This window comes from Nilaparvata lugens, chromosome 6, assembly GCF_014356525.2.
Source record: "Nilaparvata lugens isolate BPH chromosome 6, ASM1435652v1, whole genome shotgun sequence".
In the NCBI taxonomy this organism is placed as follows: Eukaryota; Metazoa; Arthropoda; class Insecta; order Hemiptera; family Delphacidae; genus Nilaparvata; species Nilaparvata lugens.
In genome coordinates this window covers 52,726,344-52,753,545 of record NC_052509.1, presented here as the reverse complement: position 1 = coordinate 52,753,545, position 27,202 = coordinate 52,726,344, and the positions used below count along the sequence as shown (strand labels likewise).

General features: G+C 33.7%; 1 protein-coding gene across 2 annotated transcripts; it reads right to left on the bottom strand.

Moving 5' to 3' along the window:
* Positions 1-759: 759 nt before the first annotated feature.
* LOC111053123 (xenotropic and polytropic retrovirus receptor 1 homolog) lies at positions 760-26,019 on the bottom strand. Of its 2 annotated transcripts, none has more exons than XM_039431242.1 (10): positions 25,441-26,019; positions 17,347-17,500; positions 15,354-15,595; positions 13,001-13,262; positions 9,065-9,438; positions 6,742-6,892; positions 5,592-5,795; positions 4,403-4,572; positions 3,785-3,918; positions 760-1,102 (listed from the first exon to the last, which is right to left on the bottom strand). In XM_039431242.1, the coding sequence occupies exons 1-10, from the start codon at positions 25,507-25,509 to the stop codon at positions 841-843; spliced, it is 2,022 nt and encodes a 673-aa protein (XP_039287176.1). In that variant the 5' UTR covers positions 25,510-26,019; the 3' UTR covers positions 760-840. The 2 variants fall into 2 exon arrangements, with proteins under 2 accessions (XP_039287176.1, XP_039287177.1); XM_039431243.1 differs by having other exon boundaries at positions 9,065-9,435.
* Positions 26,020-27,202: the final 1,183 nt, after the last annotated feature.

Below are 27,202 nucleotides of genomic sequence, written 5' to 3'. Positions count from 1 at the left end.
CTACATTGTCTACATACATGACACAAAAATTCCAACAAAACGGAATGGATTAGCACCTTAGTTTCATTCCATGACAGTCTTTGAATTTTTCCATAAAAAAATAATGTTTCAAAAATTCTGTTAAAATCTAATATTATCTGATTTTATAAATAATGCATAAATAATAAATTATTTATTATTAATTATATATAATATATATAATTATATATTATAATTATATAATAGAATATAATATAGATAATTATAATAGAATATAATAAATTAGATAATTATATATTAATTATTTATTATATTATCTGCATAAATAATAAATAATATGTACCTTTTAGAAATGGTAAGTTACGCATTAGAACCCCCACTTGAATTATACAAATTGATATATAAAAATTATAGAGAATTTAAATAGGGCTACTTGAATGTTTAATTATTATAGAAAATTACTAGTAAACTTTTTATATTTTTGTAAACACAACTAGTTTTGAGCAATTGTGCCATTTTCAAGTGTCAATTTTGACACTTGAAAATGGCATAAGTTCTCGAAACTAGTTGTGTTTATATGAAAAAATATAAAAAGGGTACTAGTAATTTTCTGTGACAATTACATAAAAATAAATATTGATTGTCGTTGCTCTTAATTATGTGTAAGAATTCCAACTTAGTGTTAAAATCATCACCATACAGTATTACGAAACATTAAGGAATAAGTAAACAATTATTTGGCTTCAGTATGCACCATTATTAACAACATTAATAAGGGCAGGTTGCTTTTGAAAACCCACCTATGAGGAACTTATTTTATCATAGCTTTCTTAAAACTAATTAACATAAAGATATCACTGCTCACATTCTGAAACTGATGTCAGGACTGGTGTTTTCGGGATCTTTTGAGATCAGAGCTCGCTTTTCTTCTTTGGTTGACTTTTTTGGCGACTTTTTGCGTGGCTTGCGGTTAATGACTCCGTTCTCGTCGTCCATCATGCGGATGATCTGCGTGTGATCACTAGAGTCGATCGGCGCGATTGAGATGTCGCGCACTGCACGGAACTTACCGCAATTATTGAGATGCTCGTTCTCAAGACGGAAGAAATTCCACATAAATCGCCTAGAACAAAGGTTTTATAAATTGAATTTCGTTGCAATAACAGAATGATATGAACTATCCCCTGTTACAACTATGTACACAATCTGTGTTATCCAACAACAAACAAAACGTCTTAAAATAATGAAATGATATAAAATCAATATGCTTTTGCCTAAGCTACCATAATTTATAAAAAATCTCGAAAATAATAAAATAAGCCACCTCAAGCAAATAGTCAACAAATGGATAATTAGTGTGAATCGTGAGGAAATAGAGAATTATACAGTATCAATTTATTCTGATCGATAGTGATCGAGTAGTGTGATAAGATCGCAAGTATACAATAATATAAAAAACTAATGGAGAATATTTAAAAAAAATGAAAATAAAACATATAAATAGGGAAGTTTAAATGAATTTATAAGAAATTTAATGTGTACGGTGTTGAGGGATTTTGAGTGTGTTTGGGATGTCTCTTTTAGGTTTAATTACTTGTAGTATCCTAATACCATTAATTATTATTTTGCGTCTGTAAGTCATAGGCTATATCTTGTAATTAATAATTATTATTGCTCTGTTTTGGTAATATGTTATGGTTTAGTGCTTATTAGTGGTTGAAATTGTTTGTTTTCAATTGAGTTGTATCATGGTCATATCTATCATTGTATATTTAAGTATATGGAATTGTAGAGAACTCGTTCCTCGCACACAGCTTTGCCCATGTGAGGAACCTTCTTCAAGTTTTGTATATGCATATTGTATATTGTTTGTACTTTCTAAGAAGAAGAATAATAGTTATTTGTATATCTAGAGTGAAAAGTACAACTTTTTCTCCCTGAGGGAAAAGTTTGAAGCCCGAGGCGAAGCCCGAGGCGAAGCCGAGGGCAACAATTTTCCTGAGGGAGAAAACGTATTTTTCGCTCGTGATGTACACAACATTTTTCCTCCATCTACATTTTTTTATAGAAACTGCAAATAATATCATTTTAATAACTTACGTATTGGTGACAATGTTTCCTAACAACATAACCTAAAATCTGAAACCTAAAAACCGGTCGTCTGATTGGCACTGCCGATTGCGCTAACTATCGGCAAAAGTTGTAACAATTATATCAGCTGGGCATCTACCAAAAATGGCTGACTCCAGATCACGCGGTTCAGATTTGAATTGCAGATCAAAATATTTGTTGGCTGGTATTTTGAATAGAATCAAATATTTAAAAAATTGTATAAATTTTTATCGTCTACTAATATTAAGAATATAATATCAGACAAACTCATATATTTCATGAGTTGATCAAATTTCTGGTTGTGGTATTGAATTCAGTTGACTTAATGACAGACACCTCTATTATGCTTTCTCATCTGAGCTTAGACCTTCTAACCTATTACAATGTAAGTTTTAAAATAGAGATGCTTCCCATGTTATTTAAATGGAGTCACTTTTACTCCCTAGGGAGTTTTCCTGTTTTTTCCTCCCGAGAGCGAAAAAGTGACACTTTAGTATTATGTTTCAGGGAGTAAAGTTAGTACTTTAGACAGTAGGTGGAGGAAAAGATAATTTCAATTTTAATATGAATTATCGCCTGTTACAATGAAGTACAGAACAGTGTTATCAAATAGACCTTCCTATAATAATGAAATTTTATGAATTATCCCCTGCTACAATGATCTACACAACAATGTTATCATATGAACTTTGTGACAATGATGAAATTATATGAATTATCTCCTGTTATAGGCCACGAGATGAGCCTCAACCCCTCAAACAGTGGAGGAGTGGATGGCTTGGTGGGGATGTAGGGGTGGGAATGTCTCTCTCACACATCTTCCCCTCTCACTCTGCATTCATAAGGCCAGTGTAGAGAGAATGTTGGAAGTGAGGGTACAGGCTGCCGATAACAAACTAACTACACTCTTACCACCACCTTAAAAAGTCACCGTTGGGTCACAAGTGGTGGGAGTCGAAGGTTCATGTTACAACTCGTCACCTCTACACAACAATATTATCAAATTAAATTTGTTACAAAGATGGAATGAAATCACTTAAATTATCCCCTTATAATGTTACAAGGGTGTTAAGTGATCCACATCATGGGGGAAACTGCGGAGTTTTGAGGAATGAGGAATGAGAAATAATTGAGAGAAACTTACAAAAAGCGAATAACATGACCATTCAAAGATTTGAAGTCTTTCAATTTTTTCCAAAGTTTTCATTCTAACATTCTAAGAGATAAGTTCTTCCAATTTCTTCCGTAATGCTCATCCCATTTTAAATTATCAGTCAATAATCTGATGAATGACTAATTTCCTTTTTAAAACAGTACACATCTTACATAGAGAGCTAAGTTTACACGCGTTTCAAGGCACTGGCACTGGGCCCCATCTTCAGCGAGCTGGGCGCTTGATTCTCAAGAATAAAGGGAGGCCAACTTCCCACCCTGTACTCTGAAGCTGGTACGCAGTGCTTCAACGAGCTTAACATGTGAGTAGGCCTACTGTACCATACTGTAAAAGTGAAATTAATTAGTCATCATATACGTTTAATGTTTTAAATCATATATATCCTTTTTAAACCAAAATTTAAAACTATATTTCGCACAATAACATGCAATCATTGTAGTGCTCTTGGAATCAGACTGATTTTTACCATTCACAGAGTCAATACTAAAAGTAAGAAAACGGAAAATCGAATTTTCTCACCTGAAAACCTCAAGAGGAGCGGTTAGCGAAAGCATCACTTCTGGGTTGATGAGTCCCATTTCAGTCAGAATAAACGAGTAAGCCCACGCAAATCTCAGAACAAGGTCTTCTATTATAGCAAAGTAGTAAAACCCCTGAAAAACAAAAGTGTACCGTTTTATAACTAAAACTTCGTTTTATAATTAAATCTTCAAAAGTACATATTATTAATAATGCATGTTATTGTATGAGTAGAGGTGCAAAAATCCAATCATTTTATATTATCTCAAGAAGAAGTATCAATTCAATTCAATTTTATTTATCATGTTATGCATAGTATATAATACAATATTAAGTTAGCACAAGTCATAAACATCAAACAATATACATCATAAATACATTACAAATGTCAACACAATATACATGTAATATAGTCTAAATAATTACAAACAAAAGGACGAGAGTAATTTCAGAAATTGAGCACATTGTGATCATTTTCTACTACTTTCAAAAATATATGAAATAAATGAGATTGCATGCATCCTCTGAATTGAATCAGAGAGTCACCGTAGTTTCTGAGCAACATTCATGAGAAAATAACCCAACAAAATATTTCTGAGAAATAATTCACAAACTTACAGTACTTGAATAGACGATTTCCTCTCTAAGAAATTTGTTTTCTCCAGCATGTCTGTCGAACAGACCCCAATCCATGCGAATATCCCACGTATATGTGTACAAGGAATTTATGAGGCAGGCTGCTAACCAAAGGTACATGTAAGGGTTTTCCCATTTGTCCTTGTATTGAGCTGAAAATTAATAAAAAAGTCAGTAACATTAAATTAATATAAAGGCGTTTAATACACTTGGATGATGATATTTTGTAAAATATTACACAAAATGAGAAATAAGTGGAGATGAGTGAGTAAATAAGGAAAAGTAAGAGAATGAGTACGGAAAATTGGTAGATTCATAAACTTGGATATTCCTATTACAAGAATCTAATCTCCTTCTCAAGTATTCTTCAAGTATTCAACTGTGACCCTTTTAAACACTGTAAACTACTGGAAAATGGAATGGGCGATTTGCGAATTTGAGACTATTATAGATAACGAATAGACACGCACTTCAAAAATGTATTCATATCTTGACACGGGTGATGAAGTCATACAAACAAATTTTATTAGAAAACAATTGTTTCAACTTTCGAAATAGAGGATAAAAACCAGACAGAGGATTAATTCAAGCCTCAAGTATGAATTCCAATGACAAATATTGATAGTATAAATAAATACTTCTTATCTAAACAATAATAGAGATTAATGAGGCAAAGATACACAATCTTTTATCAGTATCCTGTGACAGAGAAAAATGCAATACTATTTAAATACTCTCAATAAAATTATTAACCTTAAAAGCGAAAAATCTTTTCATTCAGGTAGTTTAATATCTTGAAGATCATTGAACGTTGTAGTCCTACATGAAACGCAAAAATTGTTATATTGTCGTATTACTGCTTCCTGATAATAATTACAACTATAATGCCCTTCTTTCCATGAATTTCTGCTCTGAATTGTAGAAATATAATACTGTACTATTAGAGGATACATTATATATTGGAATAGAATATGGTATTATTATAATACTCTATATTGGTTCTATTAGATACTATTAATACTTATTAATACTATCTTATCTTATTAATACTATTCAGAGTTCATTCATCGGCAGAATGAAGATGTATTATAACACTTTCATAAGAACCAACAGTATTCTATTCTTGTCCAGCATAAATAAGAAATGTTTAGGAAAGCAGGGTTGGCTTTACCTGCTGATAGGCGGATCATAAAGTTGAATCCGACGACAAAGAAGGTGACGGAATATTTGCCGGCGTTGACAAGATGAGGGAAGGCCTCCTTGGAGTCACGGTAACGCCGCAGACACTGTGCGAAGCGAATCCACGCCGGAATGCAACCCACCACGCTGCGGGTCCACAAGTACGTGAAGTCACTCGAGTAGTCCACCATTTGCACTGGACAAAATCAATCATCAATCACTAATTATTCATTAATTTGTACGTTGAATGTGGAATGTTTTCTCCTAAATTTTAATTTGTTCACGGACCTTGTTCCACGTTCTGAAGAAACTTCATCAGATATGGTACAAGTATTTCACAAACTAAAAAGTGCCAAAATGGGAACTGAGTCAAGAAGAAAAAATAAAAAAAACTTCTACACAGGACATATCGTTTTAAATGGACAGGAGATTATTTGATTATTTCATAGCATAGTGAGGAGCTATAATAGATAGACTTCTGACGTTTTTATTTGTTGACGTGGTGAAGTTTGGACAGTACTGTCCACTCTACCACTTAACCAAGCACGATAATATCAGGAATGACATAGCTGTCATTGGTAGATCTAGTTTAAATCTAGTTTTCTCAATAATAAGTTTCTATGAGTATTTGTTGATCTTTCTTTCTTTCTCTCTCTCTCTCTCTCTCTCTCTCTCTCTCCTCTCTCTCTCTCTCTCTCTCTCTCTCTTAATGAGATGTTTTTATAGGCTAAGTAACTGTAAGTGATATGTTGTTACACGTTGTCTAACCATCATCATTGATGGATTTTCTTTACCCTTTTTGCAACTAGTTTTTAAATCAGTGTAAGTTTTACAAATTAAAATGAAGTTTTCCGATTTCTATCTAACAGTCCCCAATTGGTGATTTGGGTAGATCATGTCTGAATCCTAAATGACTAGAGTTGTTGGATCTCCCAGCAATACACTTGAAACAAAAACGATCAAGACTTGAAATAAAAGTATTAATCTAGTTATTTTAGTCACTGTAGGTACTGCAAGTGTTTATCGCATCTTAAGTTTCGTTTGATAGTCAGTAAAAATCCATATTTTACCCAAATGTTATTAAGATATCTGAAAACTCTGTTGATTGTATCTACAAACTGTAATCATGCATTGTCATTTACCTTCAGAAGACTCGAGCACGTCACTGTTTGTGTAGTAGAAGCAGACTAGGAAGTGGAGGTCGAGAAATACGGTGGCCAGACTGTTGAGTTGGTCGGCCAGCCAGAAATCAGCGAACTCAACTCTGAAAAAAGGAGCTCCTATCATTCTTCCCTGTAAATATAGAATTCATTGCATGACAGTGCTCTCTCCGATTTCTGCAAAAAATACAACCAGAGTCTTCGGTCAGAAATGAGGGGGCGTCGCGACTGATATGTCAGACCACTCAATTAAAAGAATAATAATCTCTGAGTTTTAGAGAAATAAATCATTACAATATTAATCTAGTTACGTTGGAAATAATGTGGCTTGAAAAAATATATTTTCAAGTAGATCTTCTCTCAATATAAAACTTCTACTATGAACTATAATATACAAGCAAGAAGTATGAAAATTCGTTACAAAATTTTATCCTTTATTTTTGATAAGATATTGTATGTTAGTGATCCTGTAATATTCAAGATTAAGGTTCTCTTCGCACTCAGCTACGCTACGCTGAAATACTTCCCAACTCAATGTTGAATCCAAGCAACGAATCTGCCCTGTTCACATTCGTAGCTTGAATTAAACATTGGGAGATAGAACTTATTTCAGCGAATATTGGAGCTAAGTGAGAGGAGACCTTTTAAAACAAAAATTGGAGATATTAGGTCTGACCAAACACACAGCCCTAAGATTCAATACTAGAGATAGAACTACTATACAAAAAGTACAGGAGAAGGATAATATGAAAATATTCACATTTTTTATACTACACAAACAGAATAATTATTCATATAGTATTATTATTATCAAATATATTTGTTGTACCTAGCCAATAAACCCTGCAATTGTAGGAAAATTTATTTGTAATTATTGTAAAAGAGATCAATATTCAACATTTGGAATTTCAAAAGAGTTGAATATTCAACATTTGCGATGAACCGATTGTGATTATTTTAGTAATCTGGGACAAGTTTTATACAGATTTACGTAATAGTAGTCGTAATGCAGAAGGAAAACGCTATTTTACATCCATTAGATTTCGATTGATTGTGTCTAATACTCTTGACATTGACATACCCATGTCAGTACACTGAAGCTTCTCTCATAAATATGTGGAAGTCTCGAAACACTAGGATAAGTCTACCTTTCACTACAGTGAAGTCCACGTTATAATGGTAGTATGTGATTAACATTGGTGTTCCTATCCTTGTCTATGATCCAAGCATCAATATTTAATATTACATCAGATATACCGTTATCAGCCATCCTCTATAGAATGCAATGGCAAGGCAAAGAATCGGCAACGCTGTTCTCTTATCTTTCTCCATTGTCATTATAACGTGGACCTTACTATAGAATCGGCCCGCTGTAAGAAGTGACACGCATCCAAGAAGAGTAGTGCCTACTTTTGTCCAAGGAATACAACACAAAGAAAATATTGTTATACAGTCAAAAATGGACGTCAAGTCATGAATCGTCAAACGTCAAGATAGTGGCTAACCTGAGGCTTAGAAAGGCATGGATGGACTAGAAAAAATTTATTCAGAAACATTTAGAACCAAGCCAAACAAAGCGTTTTTCAGGCGTTTTCAGATGAATCGACAGGGTAGGAAGCTATCAGATTGGCAGATTGAGTTGGCGTTCGGGAAAGAAAGCTATCCAATCGGAGAGCTTTCTGTCCTGCCGACTCGTTTGAAAACGCTTCGTGTGGCTTGACACACTAATAGTACGGGAAAGTAGGTGATAACTTCATGCCTACATTTTAACATTTCCATGTTTCGTATTGTAACATTTCCTTTGTTTTGCAGAACTTCTAAAGACGTCCTGTTTCCCTTGTATTACAAGGACGTCTGCCGACTCGTCTGAAAGCGCCTGAAACAACGCCTCATGTGGCTTGACCTTAATAGTACGGGGGAGTATGTGATACTGTTTCTCCTGTATTATAGGACTTATAAGTAACATTTCTCCTGTATTACAGCTTACAGGACTTATCAATTAGGTTTACAGCTTACAGGTTTATCAATTCCTGTGATAAAGGAACAAGGCTACCTTGAATTATAATCAGTTACTTCACTCAATAATATAAGACAGTAAATACGATCCTATACTTCTATCTATATACAGTAAGTGAGAACTCCTTAGAGGCGTGTTACTTCTTTGAGCGACTCTACTGTAGACATGGATAGTACGACGAGGTTTATTAACTGACTGAATTAAGTTCAGGTTGTGGTAGCCTCTTTCCTGTATTACAGGACCTCTAAATTTTAATGAACCAAGAGACTGAACTGAAAAAGTACTCACGCATATCTTGAGCAGCCAGAATCGCGCCTCGTGTCGGAACGTTCGCATGGGATTCATGGTGAAGACAATCATGATGAAGACGAGTGACAGCGGATTGACGAAGGGCGGAATGCTCAGCGAAGGACTGTACAGGAAACTGAGCAGGCTGAGCGTCCACACCACACCCAAAATGGCGGCCAACTCCATGAGGTGCTGTTCGGAGAGATGGTTGCGGGGATCTAGCTCGAAGATGAGGACGTGGTTGACTCCCGACGACCGCCAGCCGTAGACGTTGATGCCGATCAGGAAGAGGAACTGCACGATCAGCAGAGGGCCGCGGTAGAGCCGCGCCACTGTCATGAAGTTGTCCGACGTGCTCTCGTGGAAGATTGCTGCTAACAAAAATTGCCATCATCAGTGATAAGAATCGAGCCCATGCACCACAATGAAGTAACACAGCTTGTAACCATCCTCACAAATACTAATGTGATTTGCAAAAAATAACGGTCACTACAAGATAGAAGTGAGGCGTTTGAGTTGGTTGGGACAATTGTTGAGAGGATGAGTGACTCAAGAATTGTGAAGAAGGTCTGCAGAAACAACCCAGGAGGGAGGAGGCTGAGAGGACGTCCGAGAAAGCGTTGGCTGGAGGATGTGGAGGACGATATCAGGAAGGTGGGTGTCAGGGGATGGAAATCTGAGGCTGCTGAAGGAGGCGAGTGGAGAGGCTTTTTGGAGGAGGTGAAGGCTCTGAATGAGCTGTAGCGCCAAGAAGTAGTAGTAGTAATGACGGCCACTGTATGTAATAGTATATTTCGCACCTAGGGTCGAAAATGTACGTTTTCCGGCTCGAGATCGCGGTTTTCAAGTTCGAGACGAAGTCGAGAACTTGAAGCGTTCGAGAGCCGGAAAAAACATTTTTGCCCGTGTTGCGAACGCTATTTTTCGCCACACCAAAAAAAAAACTTCCCAATATTTATAAGAAATTGAAAAATTAATAAAATTCAAACAGCCTATTTTGATAGTTTGAATCTTGGTTATGACAACTTTTACTGTCAATTAATTTCAATATTACTAATTAATAATTACAATAGTGACCATATTTTTATACTATTAATATTTCGAATAATTGTTTGAATTTTTATAGCTCGCGCTTTGCGCCCGGTGCAATATCTCATGGATAGATGGATGGATAGAATTTCCATTACTATTTTGAAATAATGTGATGAAAAAATTAATATAATTGCATATTTCACAGTTTTGTCTCAAAATATATCTAAAAAATTGATTGAAATTTAAATTATGGTAACTAATATAAAAAATAGCTAATAAAAGTCGAAATTCATCGACAAAAAAAAATGTCATTGACCGAGATTCGAACCTACATCATGTTTGTTATTCACTGAGCTTTGAGTTCTAACGCCTTTACGCTCTCGGCCATAGAGTATTGTTGAAAGTAAAGGCCTGACTGATAACACTTAGCATACACGTAATACTGTAAACTAGACTTCTAAAAAAGTTTACTTCACTCCTAAAAAGCGTACAACCTTTGACTATAGAAAGAAGGTTGTTCTTTCTATTTCTATAGAAGAAGGTTCTCTTATAGTCAAAGGTACAACAGACTTTGGCTCATGACTTATACTGTATTATTAAAATTAATATTATTATCTGTTTCACAATAAAATTTTCACTCTGAATTAAGTCAGGTAACGTATGTAGGCTACTATAATATAGTGTATAGCGGCATATTAATTGAAGCCGGTTTGCCGGCATTTTCACAACAAAATATTGCTCTGAAATCATAGAGAAAACATTCGAAGATTCAATCTTGAGTGGGCCTAATGTTTTCCCTATATGGTTAATATTAAAGAAAAATTATCTAAAAGTTTTAATAATGAATTACGGAAAAATTACTAGGAATTTTTTAGTCAAGGCTGAGTTTCACCAGTAGGCTTACCTTGAACTTCAGATCTCTGCTGTATTTTCTTGTTATTATAGTTGATTGTATTGCATTAAGAAGTGGAATTCGATAATAAAAAAGAAACAATTATTACTCTATCTCACTTTTAAATATTGATACAATTATTGTACTTTGATTTCAAATTCGATTCTTCACTTTTAAATACTTGCGATACGTACCTTTCTGACAATGGACAATCCAGCCATTGTATTCATTGTTTGATATCAAAAACACAATAATAAATATTAATTATGAAACAGTAATTTATAAAATATATTATAGACATAATGCCGCGATTCACGATACATAATTATATAGATTATTACAGTCGTTATGAGATTATCTCTCTATGATTTTTGTGAGATCGGACACGATCAGCTGTTATTCAAGGTCATTTTACAGCCCTAGGGCCGTAAAGTTTTACCGGCCTGGTCGGAAAACAATCACTTTCGGCCTCCATATGACGAACGTAAACCAGCTCATTACATCCAAGTGTGGCGAAAACATTTTTACACTGGACCAAATTAATCAACTTTATGGTCACTTCTTTCACTTTTATAATAGAACTTTTATTGTAGAATACACGTTATGGTCCACTTCTTTCGATTTAACACTATAACTTTTATTGTATAATAGATTAATTTTATGGTTTACTACTTTCACTTATGAAATGTTTCACAATAGAAAATGGAAGAAGTGAACCATAAATTTTAACTATTTACCAATAGTTCAAGTTAGGATGAAAACCATGAAAGAAATTTAGAAACAAATATACATGTTTATGTTTGCTATTATTGTCATTTCATCGAAAGACCACCTGGAAAAGAGGTATTTGGATTTGTCAATAAATGAGCCAATAGTTATTATACAAAGACATAGAACTGAAGTAAACTAAAATTAAATTATATCTATTGAAATTCATCACTGGAGTATGCACAAATATTTAACAATATATTCTCTATGAAGGTTCTGAATTCCCAACCTATGATTGCTCGCAAAGTGGCAGGTAATGTGTGTTGTATAGTCGAACTCCCTTTACTCTTTACTCCTCTACTATATAAAGTGTTCGGTGTATATTGTTTCGCAACTTTTCCAGAAGCACAAGTGATGATTACAGCATTTAGGCTAATTTAGATTTTCGTACAATAATTATTATTGAATAAGAAATAATTCCAAATACTTGGTTTAGTGGTAAGGAGCCTTAGAAACGTCAATCTGCTATCACCGCCTGGTTTGTGGATTCGATGGCATGGACGTTTGATCATCTCATCAATTCACCAACGCACTTTCCGTTACCCACGTACAAGCATAAAGCTCATGATGTGGGCATCGTACTCAATAAAAAAAAATGTAGTAGAACTTTGATAATTCAGACCTATATCATTTGTAATCCTCCATAATTTATTGATTGATTATATGCCTTTATTAGGGCGGAGTTAGGACTCCTGGTCCTCTCTACCACACAACCCTTTACAATAGAAGAAAAATTCACATAATAAAACAGAAAAAATAGATTACATATTATGTAATAAGATTACATAAGATTAATATAAGTAAATAAAACTCTTAATCAAAATACAATTACATATAATAAAAGATAATTTTAAACTTAATTTATTAATACAATTGGAAACAATATTTCAAATTCCACTAGATAAATCATATAGGAAAACCTATCAGAAATGAAGATTTACTACGATAATTCGTAGTGATATAATGATATTTTGCAGTCTATAATTCGAATGATTTCTCCATCACAATCTATAATTATTAGGCTCCTCCGCCACCTCCTTCAGACTCTCCCTCCTCATCCTCTTCTTCTTCCTCCTCCATCAAAGCCTCGTTAATTCGTACACTCTATAATTCGTAGCAAGCACTAGGTCCCGTCAACTACTAATTATAGAGGTTCTACTGTAATAAAAAAATTTTATAGGATTTTTTTATAATTTTGTTTTGAACTAATAAAATGGCATAAGACTTAAATGAGTGATGTTTACCAGACAGTATGACAGCTATGAAGAGTACAATGAAGGACCCGGAGAAGAGGCCGACTTTGAACGTGGTCCACGGGCTCTGCTGCTCGCCGAGGGGGGGAACCCGCAGTCGCTTCATGGCCTTCTGGCGGTCGCCACTCTCCAGGTCCTGCGTCACCGTGTTCTCTGTCTCGCTGATTAGCTGTTCGATGTCCTTGTTCGTGTGGAAGTGAGCCAGCTCCACATGTTCGGCTCTGAACTTGGCTCCCAGGTCCACCGATAATAGCTGTGGCAGTCGAACATTATTAGACTCAAATTCAATTTATTCGCCATAAAATTACAATCTAGTAGACAAAATGCAGTGAAGTATAAATAAATGCATGAACGTATTATTACTTAATCATGATTATCTCATTATAACGTTAAATATGGAATAATAATTAACTCATTTATTAATCTATTTCATCCCTTATTATCTAATGTACAACACTTTGCAAAATGTAAAATGTGAATACAAAAATATGGTCTATCCAATACACACAGTCTATGATAATTGATTTTGTACAAATAGATAAATAAAATTATTGTACAGTAAGAGCAGCAGTTGGATTTTAGACATTAGTTGAATTGTAGATGCCGCGAGATATAACATGACACTAAACCGAATTCGGTTTGTGGATGTTGAAGTGTCATGTTATAGCGGCCTTTATTGATAAGTTATCGATATAAATATTGATCAATGGATTGCATATTCTACTGACATCATGCAAAAGAGACACAGTATTTTGTCTCAATTTACTAGGATGCTTCTATTTATTTTCTTTGCTGGATGATGAACACCAGAGATTCGTGTTTGAGCATGGGTGATGAGATAATTAACCATGCCCCGGGCGGGACTCGAACCCACGACCAGGTGCAGTGATATAGGACTGAAGTTACGATCCTCAGCCTACAGTACTTGGCTACGATTCAATACTCAAATGTTCATGCTTATTGGATCATCGGGAGTCGTTTAATTGTATGAATGTAGGCTACAGCATTAAACCGTAAGTTTGATAGAAAAATCAATAAGACAAAACAATCTGTTCAAGAGACAAAATATTGTGTCCTTATTTCATTATGGAACAATTCTACATCTCTGAAAACAGTGATGAATTCATTTACATCAATGTATTCTATCAACTTCTCTTCTAATATTTTTTGTTTATATTCTTCTATATTTTTTCTTCTCTTCAATCTTTTTTGCAGTTTCGCTATTATCATTTTGAATCATTGGTTATTTTCAGCACCCTTGTCTAAAATTAATTAACCATTTTCAAATGAAGCTGGATTATCAAGGAAACTACGTATTGTTGATTTTTCGAATTTAAAAGACTCTTGGAATACTAGTATGAATTGCTCGTTTATTATCTTATTGTTAATCTTAGTGAAAGTTGTAAGAACGTTCAATTAATTCAGGTGTCGAACTATATCTAATGTAATACTTATATTTATCTTGCTTTGTATTTTGTTCTTGTTTCATTAATTATATAACATGCTTTGTATTTTCTTTGTTCTATTGTACAATGGGTCTCTTCAGACCTTGCAAACGAAATAAATAATCAATCAAATAATCAATCTTATCTATATTAGGAGATACGATACGTTCAGCCATATCCCTAAACATGGTTTTGAATAAAGGTCGCACAATTTGAATGAAGTGATAAATTAATGGAATTGATGGATGAATTGCTTGGGCCAGCATTTATTATCGATAATTAAATTTTTCGACCATTTTAAACTGGTGAGTTGATTCTAGTTTATCCCGGCCCTTCGAGTTCGGAGGATATGAGATCATTCGACATAATTTTTTTCTTTCACTTAAAATATAATTGAAGTAGACGATTTTTCTAGAATAGTCGGGGCTGTGCATATTTTACATTAACAATGAAATTACAAATATTTTCTAATAGAATAGAATGTATACAAAGTTAACAAGAATTGTTTGCTAGATAAAGACGGGAATCTCAAGTGCCACTTCAAAATTTCGAATTTCCTACTTTGACATACTCTACTATGTTGTTATCAATATTACAGATATTACTAGTTATATCAATGAAAAAATATAGCCTATTATTATTCATTAACATGTTCATCACATTGACGAGTCTTATCCACAAGTCAGTCTTTTTCGATTTTGATTCTTAAAATCAATTTATTAAATCATGTTCAACTTATCACCAAGTCAGTTTTTCGATTTCGATTCTTAAAATCAATTTATTCAATCACCGACTCCCCCACCTCAAAAACCATCAATCATCCTTCTTATCAGTGTGTCATTTTTATTTTTAATAAGCGTATTGATAAACCAAGTTTCGTTCAAAACAATAAATCATACCTTATCATGTTTTTTCAAAATTTTCCTAAAGCCAGTGAAGTTGAGATTCTGGTAGTTCTGGAGTAGAATTAAACTCAGATAGAACTCGCTGAAGGCCAATTTGAGCTCCTGGAGCTTCCTGGTCGGAACATCGCCTCGGCTTCTGGACAGGATGCTCGTCTTGCCCTTGCGACCTGCTTCCAACGAGTTGGACAATTCCATTCGAAGGGTGGCGAACTTTCGAGTAGCTTCCGCGAGCTTTTCTAACACAAAATAAAAAAACTTGAATTACATTATGTCCGAGTATTATTTTCTTGATAAGTACATGATGGAATGAAATCACTTAACTTGTAAAATTAATAGAAACAATATAAAAACACCTAGTACCCTTTTTATTTGAAACATTTTAAAACTTTAAAACATTTCAACGACTAGTTTCGGCCTACCTTGGCCATTTTCAAGTTAAAATAGCTTTATTTCACTTTTTTTAATTAAAACGGTACTACATGCTTTTATATTGTTTTTATCAATGACGGAATGATTATTACATCAATATTTAATGATAATATGTTGAATACTTACTGGTCAAAAGTTATATCCATTGTTATTGTGTAGTAGCTGATACAGCACTTAGAATAATAGGCCTAGTAAATAAGATTCTTCGTCTCATTTCTGTATTTTGGGCAGTCTCTATGCCGGTTTGTTTCTTGAATAAAGTTTTTTGAAAAGCATGTCGTCACGTGTTCCGTTTACTTAACTGAAGACATTCATGAGAAATAGCTTCAGTCATATTATGCTAAATACTTACTGGGAAAAACCATTCATAATCCATGGGGTAATGTATATTAATGTTCAATAATAAGTTTAATACTTAAAGGCCAAAGTCATTCATGATATTCGTAATACATAGGGAAATGGATATCAATGTTCAATAATGTTCATTTGACCACATATCAAATGCTGGCCAACTGTATGATAATTCAATCTTATCATATTTGAATAGATACCACAGAAGTAGAGAATAATAAGAGATAAGTTTTCTCTATTTCTCTGCATACCGTTTCTATTCCTCTAAAAAGAGATCTTTTCTCTATGATAAAAGCTACCATATAGCTTCTATATCCGAGACAAGTTATTTTTATTACATTATTACCTGCCTTGAAGCTGAATGCTGTAAGAATAATGTAGACATCAATAGACTCAATACACAGTAATACTTTAGTCTCTCTTGAAAACCATGAAAAGTTATTCTCCACAAAAATTCTAAAGCGCCAAGTTCAAGGCCTTCTAATGATGTTATGGAGCAAACTACATTAGAGTATTTATAAATTAATCCCCATGATAAACATTCTAATCAATCGCAACATCTAATTACAAGAAGTGTCAGCTATTTGAATTGTTACTTTCTAAATTTGATCAAAACATGCATCGATTTCAAGACTACATCATTCATTATTATCAAATCCAATAATTATTTCATATACTAGAAGTTGAGAGACTTTTCTCTATTTCTTGCGTCAAGCCAAATCAATCTTTTTTGTCATATATGCCTTATTTTTACTTATATGTCGAGCTTTAATTTCAAGCCAATACATGATAAAAACAATGTGTTCGAGCAATATTCTACGTGTCATGAGAATCATCTCACACAGTAACAAATGTTTTTTGTCCAGGACCTCCTATGAAATGTGCACCAATAAAGTAAGATTCACTAAAGACGGATACCCACACATTAGTATCGGAGTCAGTGACCGGAATAGTGAAAATATAATTACCATTAGTTCTAATGGGACCATTCCCACTCAGCCCGGCCGAGCGAGAATGGGTAGTCTCATTAAAACTCATGGAAAAAATAATATCTTCACTGACTCTGAAACTGTTAATCATTTGTCTTATCAGTTAAGAGCCTTGCATGATGCATTATAAAAAATATAATTCTACAAAGCATCGATCTAGAATCTACTGTTCAATTCTACTGTTAATTTCTTCACCAATATCATAGACCTTACAGTACCTGAGAAAAATGTGTTGATTTTTTTGAGTTCATCCTCACAATAGTGAAAGAATATTTCATCGAAGTTTGCAAAATGTCGTCTGACCTCCTCTGGTTCAGCTGATTCAGCTGATGGAGATTCCTCCACAGCAATGTAGATCATTGCTTTCATCTCCTGCAAAACAACAATCATATCAATAACGTTTAGAGAAATCAACGAAATAGAGACAACTAGTTCAATTCAATTCCATATGAGTATTCGAGTAAATCATCATTCTGTTTTGTGTTATTCAATTATCAACATATTCCATATTTTAGAAATCTCAGGTATTCGAAATTAGTAGGTAGTGGATCCAAGGATTGAGTTAAGAGATGGTTAAGGAGGTCGAAGGTTCACCGTTCACCTACCCCAAAATATATATGTTTTTCAAGTATCATCACATCTAGAGAAAATATTTTCCACTTTCTATTTATCTATCACATTGTGTACAAATACATAAAGCATGTCTTGTACAATTGCACAAAGCATTTCAATATTTAAAAAATGATAAGTTGACAAATTGTAACTTTTGTCATAAGAAACATGTATCTTCATTCAATACCAGAGCATCATAACATGATAAGTCTATGTTTACATTGAATAATCATCTAGTGTTCGACAAACATGGCCTATTACTTGACAACGATAATATTAGTTGTCTGTAAAGCCTAGAAAGTGATCTCTACATTAGTGGGCTAGTAATCATTATTATTATTATTATTATTATTATTATTATTATTATTATTATATTATTATTATTATTATTATCATTATCATTATTATTATTATTATTATTATTATTATTATTATCTCATATTTCACGGGACATCAAATGTACATTCATTTCGTTATGATCTACCAAATGAAAAAAATCCAGCAAGTTAATAGTTGAATCAATGTTAGGCTTTATATCCTTGAACACAATAGTATAGTACGATACGAGTGTGTGGCAGATAGCATATATCATCAATTTCACTAAACGGACAACGTGGTATAAAACATGCCATGGTAACACGACGGTCGACGGTTTCGTTGTAATCAACACTGTAAAGACGAAGTTCAAAGGTCAAGCGAATCTTGTTGATTCTCGATTCATAAATACCGGACACATTATTTGTTGCTATTGAGAAACTCTCAATTCTATTCTCTCAGTGTTTTTTTAGCTGAATACTCCTTGCTCGTTTTGTCAACTGGATGGACATTGGCAAATGCTCTGTGAATAATTGCAATTTGTTATTGTGACAAGTAAAAAGTTGACTCTGTCTTTCAACATTATACAGTGTCAACATTATACAGTGTGATAGGTCTAGTGTGGACAAGAATGGAACACAGAATTTCTACTTTAATTTCTGTTTAAAATAGTGACAGCTGAAACGTTGAAATTGTCTTCCTTGACATTATAGTAAGTTATGACTAGTGTACACAAGAGTGGGATGTAGAACTTCATTTGATGATCATTTATTATACACTGTATATTGTATGGAACAGTAAAAAAGAGTGATTTTTCAACACTGCATGACACAAAACAATGAAAGGTGTGTCAAGGTTGTGACAAGAGAGACCAACATGTGAGGACATTTTCGAAATAGGACAAAATATTTATCATTTTAAAATATATCGTCAAATTTGAATAATAATTGTATCCAACATTCGATTTTATACACTACTGTACTATGAGGCAATTTTAGACAAATAAAATTACCAATAACACTTATTTTGGTTATACAATGAGCATCTATGAAAAAGCAGGATTTCTACAATGTGGTAACTCTTCAGTGCCCAGCGTAATTGCTGAGCCTGTTCTTCCGCACAGTAGGTTACAATAATTGAGTTGCCTGCTTTACAATTTAGAGCAATTCACTAAAGCGCCAGTTTTACGGTACAGTAAATTACTGGTGCTGTATAAGGTCTGCAACACTGAGAGGAGAAAGTTTTGAAATATTTTGTAATGCAAATCAAATAAAATATATGAAGGACTACTTTTTAATATAAATAAAAATATAAATCTTAATTTAAAGTGGGTACTGAGATTTATATTTTCATTTATATAATGAAGAATTAGCCTATATAATGATCACTTTCATTAGGGTAGCCTACATATTTTCTCAAATATCAGGTCACACCATTTTATTAAGAAGACATTTTCGCGTCCTGTTTTTGCATCTTCATCTTTATTATTTTTGGCAAAATTATTTGGAAGTATCGTGATCAACGAACTAACTTGAATCAAACATAGAATATTTTTTAAAGAAGATAGCAAAATTTTCTAAATATAATGCCCATCTCCAGAAAATAATGCCATATCTATCTAAATAATCGAAATTTCCCAATACAAATGCTGCACTTTGTACATCAAGCTGGAGAAATAATTATTCTCGTTTTTAATGATAAAAATAATCTATTCGAGAATTCCTGAACAGAATTTTACCACATCGGGTTTATTTATTTTCAATTTTACCCTAATAAGTAATTGGTAATGCATTTCAAAATTAGCTCTTACTTCGAATGTTTACTAATACAATGGAAACCATAGTTGGCAATGTATTTTCCCCCTCTTTCTTCCAGCACACATCATTTTAGCAATATTGTCTTTTAATATGTTAATATCATTGTTAATGTTATATTTTTGTTGTATATTGCCTTTCCTCATTGTTTTTTGTGTGTTGTGAATAAATTTAATTGTATTGAATACCTAAGGTTATGTAATTGAAATTCGAAATAATTAATTTATATCATGCCTTCAGAGCAAGAGACTAATATGGTTTGAGATTTTAAAGTTGGTTGAACCTTATTTTGAATGGGGTCAGCAGGTCTGCTATTCTCAAATATTAAAATCCCTATTCTTTCTTAATTCTCAATGAAATAACGTTCCTACACCCCTATGCTGAAATATTCAATTTCACATGTAAGCCACCTCTATACAGTGTTCTAAACCCATATCCACACAGTTCTAAATGGCATAGCTACTAGCATAGAATAAAACAATATTGGAAAAATAGTTTTAGTTGAAAAAGTTTTAGTTCTATCTTTTAACCGTACAGAATTTTCTCTGGTACCAGAATAGCAAAGGAGATGGAAATTTAACAGCCTCGATTATTGCTACAGTTCATTTAAAATTCCAAATTCAAGGTCAACCTTGCATAGTTCAGTGTATATGGAAAATTATGATAGCAAGCGGCTGTGTAAATAGAGAACAGATAACATGAGCCAGCCTGAGCTCATAGAAATTGGCTTAACGCACACAATTAGTAATGCATCGCCTGAGGCTCTAAACACTCTGCATCAATGCGTTCGCCAACTCATTTCACACCTCAGTGATCTGATACATCAGAATTTACAGTTTCATTATAAACTATAAGCAGCTCAAACAAAAATAAATAATTTACGGTAATTTGGATAAGGAAAGCTATAGTTTGACGCTCCTATATAGGAGCCTTTAGGGCCACTGGAATATTATAATAATTGCGTCAGTAATTGGGTAACTGAAAGTCAGCTTGTGACGTACAAGAGCTAGCTACCAGCAAAGTCTACCTGTTTTGTATTACCTATTTGAAAGTGGATGAGTCTCAACAGTGACGCAGGCACTCTCCGTAGTCCTCTCAGTTTATTGGTGATAATAAAACTAAATCATTTAGAGAAAAGTTCACGCAGGTGTAGAAACCGCTATTCTGACGCATTTAGTTACTAAATTCCCAAAATTCTGTTGTAAAAAATTCAACCATAGAATAGGTACGGAATGGAAACTGTCAATAAAACGCCTATCTAACCAATGCTTTTTACATGGCGCAAATACTAGACACGTCACGTGACCTTGGGAAGTTCCAATCCTGGTCTTCTGATTGGCTCGTAGCAGTGAACGAGATCAATTGATCCGGATCAATATTTATATTGATATTTCATATCAATTTATAAAAAAATTCAGCACTCGGCCTCTGCGCTCAGGTTTTCTTAACCTTGCAGGGACCTTCCTTATATAATATATATCTTACTTATACTACCTACTGTATATCTAACTATTATGTTATGTATTTTATACCTTAAGTTTCTAACTTTGTATCCATCATTAAGGATAAATAAATTTTATTTGATTTGATCATTAAAGTGATCCGAACTTACCATCAATACTATTACAATGCGGCGCTTCCTGACAAGATGGCGGATTTTTGCGACATGGTACTAGCCAAGTTTCTATACTGTATGTATACTGTGATTCAACAACAGAGAGGTGACGTATCAAAAAGGTAACAGTAACGTAAGGGTGGCATATCAAGAACTGTGTAATAAGACATTATCCATCAACAAGTATTTGATTTACCGAAATTTAGAATTCGACCATAGTCATTGAATGAAACTCTATAGTGATATAGTTCTTCAGACAACAATGATAGTGAATACTTACTTTCTTTACTTTCCTTATTCATCATATGGAACTGCCACAAGGAAGCAGCGCTTCACTTACATCGATAATAATTGGGGGGGTGGTGAGGAGACATAAGAGATTTTCTCTCTCTCAGTCATAACTATAATATGATTTATGATTGTATCAATAAATAATCAGGGGGTAGCCTATATTGTGAACACCCATATCAAATATATTAGCAAACAAGGCAAACATATGCCATAAGAACATGCAAACACCATGGACTACCGGTACCAATATTATTATTGAAACTGTGAAAAATCATTGTTACTGTAATTCCAGTCATTTATCCCAAAATTTAATATCTCTGTTAGAGATTTCTGCGCCTACAACTAGTCAATAACAAGGACTAATAGTCAATAATCTTTAAATTTATCTCAGAGTGTACATTCAACTCATTGACTATAATATTATTGGATATAGTTTCACAGATTATTGGACAGATTATAGGCAAGGTTGTTCAACTTTATTATTGATTTAAAGAAAGTTTGATGAAACAATAATTTAATATCATTCAAGAGGATTTTTACTTTCAATTCATTGATATTTGGATATAGAGTTATAAAGAGATTTCAGAGAGTAAGAATTCGATCACAGTCATTGAATTAAACTCTATAGTGATATGGTTCTTCAAACAACAATGATAGTGAATACTTACTTTCTTTACTTATACCTTCTCAGAATAACACTCAAGTGTTATTTTGAGAAGGCTCCTAAAATAAAATAAAGAAATGACATAACATTCAAGATTTTATAGTGGCTGTTACAGCTATCATCTCGAATTTAGCATTTTAACATTGTGCTTCTAAATTCTTATATCTGAAAAGATATGAACAGACACAGATTCCAACCGTTTTTACTACTTTCTCATATCTGTCGTTATCAGAACTCTCCCACAAATCGTCTATCACTCTCATTTCTTCTCTGCCAACTAATCATTTTCTTTCTTCTTTTAAATGAGAAGAGCTGATACTATTTTTATGTCTTCAATGATATCCGTCGTGATTAGGAGACATGTTCTACTAAATCTTAATGTTCATTTTTGAAAGACAGACATCTACTAGTAACTTACCGTACATAAAAATTTATTTTCCAGTGTAAGTGAAAATGTTAAGATAACTAGCTAGATACTATTCTATAATTTCTGGAATCTTAACAAGATAATATTTTGACACTTGAAAATAGCATGAGTGCTGAAACTAGTTGTGTTAATATAAAAAGTATAAAGTACTGTATAAAGAGAGTACGGTACTAGTGTAATAATTAAGGTACTAGTTATTTATTCATATTCCAATAAAGTAGGTACCATCATTAACATAAAAATGTTTCCTTCTAGTATATAAATCATATATGTATAACATTATATTCAAGTGTCTTGTTTTCAAGGTTGACATAAATACTTTTCTGCCAAACATAGTTTCGTAGAAATGGATACCTTACTAAAAACCGTCCATAGAAAATAAAAAGAATATTTTCTCTGTTTATTTTCGACAGTATTATCAGATAATGCCATATTTTCAGTTTCGTAGAAAAAGATACTGTAAACTTTTCATGAAAAAAATAATATTTTCTGTTTATTTTCGGCAGTAGGCCTATCATTATGGAGGAAAACGAAGCGATACTAAAAGTTATGACTGAGAAGATCCTAAACTGCAATTGAAATAAATTCATAGCATTTGGTTTGGAATATCACAGTGAGCAATCGGTACGGGTATTGGCTGAGCTTTGAATAGTTTCCTGTTGCCTTGACTGCTCAGCTTTATTGATAAAACTTTGCAATCAATCCAGACAATGTAAGCATTTCATCATTTGTATTTTCTTCCTTCCTCTAAATTTCGACTTAGAAACGTCTTCTCTTCAATACAGCGAAATCCCGTTCAAGGAATTGAATGGCAAAAAATAATATATTTAATTACGTAAAACTAAATAATATATTAATATCTTATTATTATTTTTGTTGGTTTTTCTTAGCTTTATGGTAATTCTATCTAGTTTCAAACAAGTCCTTTCAATCAGATATATGTTTTATCTTCTAGGCGTGTAATTACAGTGAAATTCAAACGTTTTTTATTGTATTTCTCTGTTTCCTGTATTCGTTGGAAACTTCTATTCAATTCCATATGTATTTAATCAACTAGTATTATAGGACTTCCCTTTTTTCCGCTTATTAAGCCATTTTCAAGTGTCAAAATATAAATGAAAAAATGGAAAAATTCAATAATTTATATTGGCTCTGTAGTAAAGCTGGTATCTATAACTGAGATTAGACGTATGATGTCCAACTTTCTTCCTCATATTTCCCATTTCCCACTTATAAGCGTTGGACTTAGGCTAGCTATAAGAGGATTTTGGGAACAAATACAATAAATTTCAGCTACTATAACATAAATGTAATTCACGTAAAATGTGGTAATTTTGAGAGATTATTATGTGCAAAGAAGTACATTTTTCAACATTTCCGTCATGAGTATTATCAAAATTTCACGATCATGAGAGGGAAACGCACACAACAGCAGAAGGACGTATGCAGACAGACGGAGGAAAAATCCCTCCTCAGATGTTCGAAACGCACACACGTCAGTATGTCTGTTGCTGTCTTGATGTGTGCGTTCGCCTTGAAGGTGTCATCTAAGGATCCTATTAAATCAGAACTCCAGTCAGACACCAGAAGTGTCCAAACGGTGTCTGAGCTGGTGTCCCTAGTTTAAGGAGCATAATAAGAACTAATGCCTCGCGACTTACTCGGACACTTTGTGACCCAATCTGGTGTCCCATTATTGTAACATGGATCTAAGCATCAGTTAACAATTAGTGGCCAATCCAGAATTGTGTCAAGGGGGCTGATAGGGTCGCAGGTTCACCGGCTATAAAAAATATTTTTCAATTCTTCAAATTATAGGCTATATTTAATTATTAAATGCTTTAATAAATAAATAGCAGTATTCATTGGTATTATTTATCTAAGATAGTTTGGACGTCCAAGCATCCAAGGCGGAGCTATAGCCTTCCTTAGTATTCCTCCACCCCGAATCCGCCTCGCTCAGATGAAAATATTAATGACTATGAATAATAATTGTTTTTTAAAATAAGTTATTGGTTTTTTTTATGGAGGGGGTCTCTTGCGGGAAGGTTCCACCTGCAATATAACATAATTTAAGCCGTGAATTGACCGATTTTTTATTTAATATATAGCTCAGATTCGTAAACACCGGCAATTTTGTCGATATTTGCCAATACTGTCGTAAAAACTGAATTGTCATTTTTCTGTTTTGGGAGTTTCTGGTTCGAATGGGGGGGGGGGGTGGCAGCTAAATTTTCCCAATGTCAGGGTGCATCTGGTCACCCCTGCTATAACTCTTTCTCTATTTTGTTGCTTCCAGTATTTTCTTTAAAATTGCTGTTGAAAATCTGCAATTAAATTTTCGTAATGTAAGCCATTAATTTACCTTAAAATTTTAAAGATTATTATTTTTTAATACCGTAAAGATCGGCAATAATTAAGCAAAAAAACTTACCGTATTTTGTCGTTCTTTTGAAATACCGTATTAGTAGATTTTACGGTCCAGTGGGCATACAGCTAGCTAACAGGTATAATACGGTAATCATTAATTATATTAACATATAAATTCTTATTCATGAATAAAAAAGTATTTACCTCGTAATTTATGTATTGCTTGCGCCATTCCGGAGTTATGTGAGCAGATAAATGTTCGGCGAACTTCATTTTGAATGCCAATAAAAACTGATCAGACGATGTTGAATACTAATTGCTCTGCAATTCTGGCAATTATTCTATGAGCTGATAAAGTAATCAACAGCACAGTTTTGTTTGCACAACTAAGCCAAACGCCATAGCATTTTATTTATGAAAAACGAAATAAACTAGGAATGAACGCAAGTTCTCAACAAAGAAACGGTTTCTGGCATTCTAAAACAACAAAGTTACTGTAGCACACTGTACACTGTAGGAATCTTCGCAGTTATTGTGAGCGGTTACAATACCGCAGTTTACTTCATGGACACGCTTTCAAACACTACACACTCAAACTGACTGAGAGTCTACCAAAGTACCAAACTAAAACTCAACTAAAACTACTAAACAGCTGAGCTGAAGAAGTAACGAACAAATAAATTGAATGGTGAACAGCTGAAGACGATCATCACGTGGTTATTCCTGAAGAGCTATGGATGGAATGGCGTGGTGTTGATGTTGCACAGTTCCAAGACAGACAGAGACAGTAGACTGAGCGAAAAGCGTTTCCCTTTCAAAGCTTTTGTGTTGATAAAGACCACGTGACTTGAGAGTGCCCCCCTCCACACAATCAACACCGAGAACTCAACAGACAAGGATGAATAGCGTGAGAGTTCACTGACTCACTCACACACTCACACCACGCTGGTGATACATTCACCGCCGGACTTTTGTTATGTCAATTTGTCAATTCCCTTCACTATATTGAATGTGTGTTATCGTAGCCGTATCCTCGTATCTTATCGTATCACATATCACAAAAAATTGCTAATTTTTATTGTTTTCAGATTCTTTTACATCATGTGCAAAAGCAGTGACGTACCGGTAATGAATGAATTGAGAATTCTTTCAAGTTTATAACATGTATAGGGAGTCCGCCGAGCATACTCTTCTCACTCATATTATGTGATAGTTCTAGCTAATTTTGGGCTATTCGTCTATATGTGTGTGTGTGTATGAGTGTGTGTGTGTATGAGTGTATGTGCGTCTGTGTACAAGATATCTCATCTCCCAATTAACAGAATGACTTGAAATTTGGAACGTAGGGTCCTTACAATATAAGGATCCGACACGAACAATTTCGATCAAATGCGATTCAAGATGGCGGCTAAAATGGCGAAAATGTTGTCAAAAACAGGGGTTTTCGCGATTTTCTCGAAAACGGCTCCAACTATTTTGATTAAGTTATACCTGAAATAGTCATCGATAAGCTCTATCAACTGCCACAAGTCCCATATCTGTAAAAATCTCAGGAGCTCCGCCCCATCTATGCAAAGTTTGATTTTAGATTATCAATTATCAGGCTTCAGATACAATTTGAACAGAAAATTTCGAGTGGAATAGATTGGGCATGAGAATCTCTACAATTAATGTTCAGTAACATTTTCACCTAAAATTAAAAATAAGCTCGAAATTCCAGAAAATGTGATTATCCAATTGCAAACTGTTGGCAACTGTTGATTCTAATAAATGATTAACTATGAAGAGATAGCAGACTTCGTGTGTCTCCAGCGTTATTGCCCTGTCACCAGCTGGCTCAAATCTTTGAACAGTAGACTTGAGATGCGCGGGAACACTAGCGTCAGGAGATCAATTTTCATAACGGCAAGGAAAGTTGTGTGAGTGCGCCACACCAGATTTTTTTAGTTACTAGTTCATATCCACA

Coding starts and splice junctions, on each gene's coding strand:
- LOC111053123 (XM_039431242.1), bottom strand. CDS start 25,509: ATGAAGTTCGCCGAACATTTATCTGCTCACATAACTCCGGAATGGCGC. Junction 13,263..15,353: donor TTTTGAAAAAACATGATAAG/GTATGATTTATT, acceptor CGACTGCCACAG/CTATTATCGGTGGACCTGGG. Junction 6,893..9,064: donor TCTGGCTGCTCAAGATATGC/GTGAGTACTTTT, acceptor CTATATTTACAG/GGAAGAATGATAGGAGCTCC.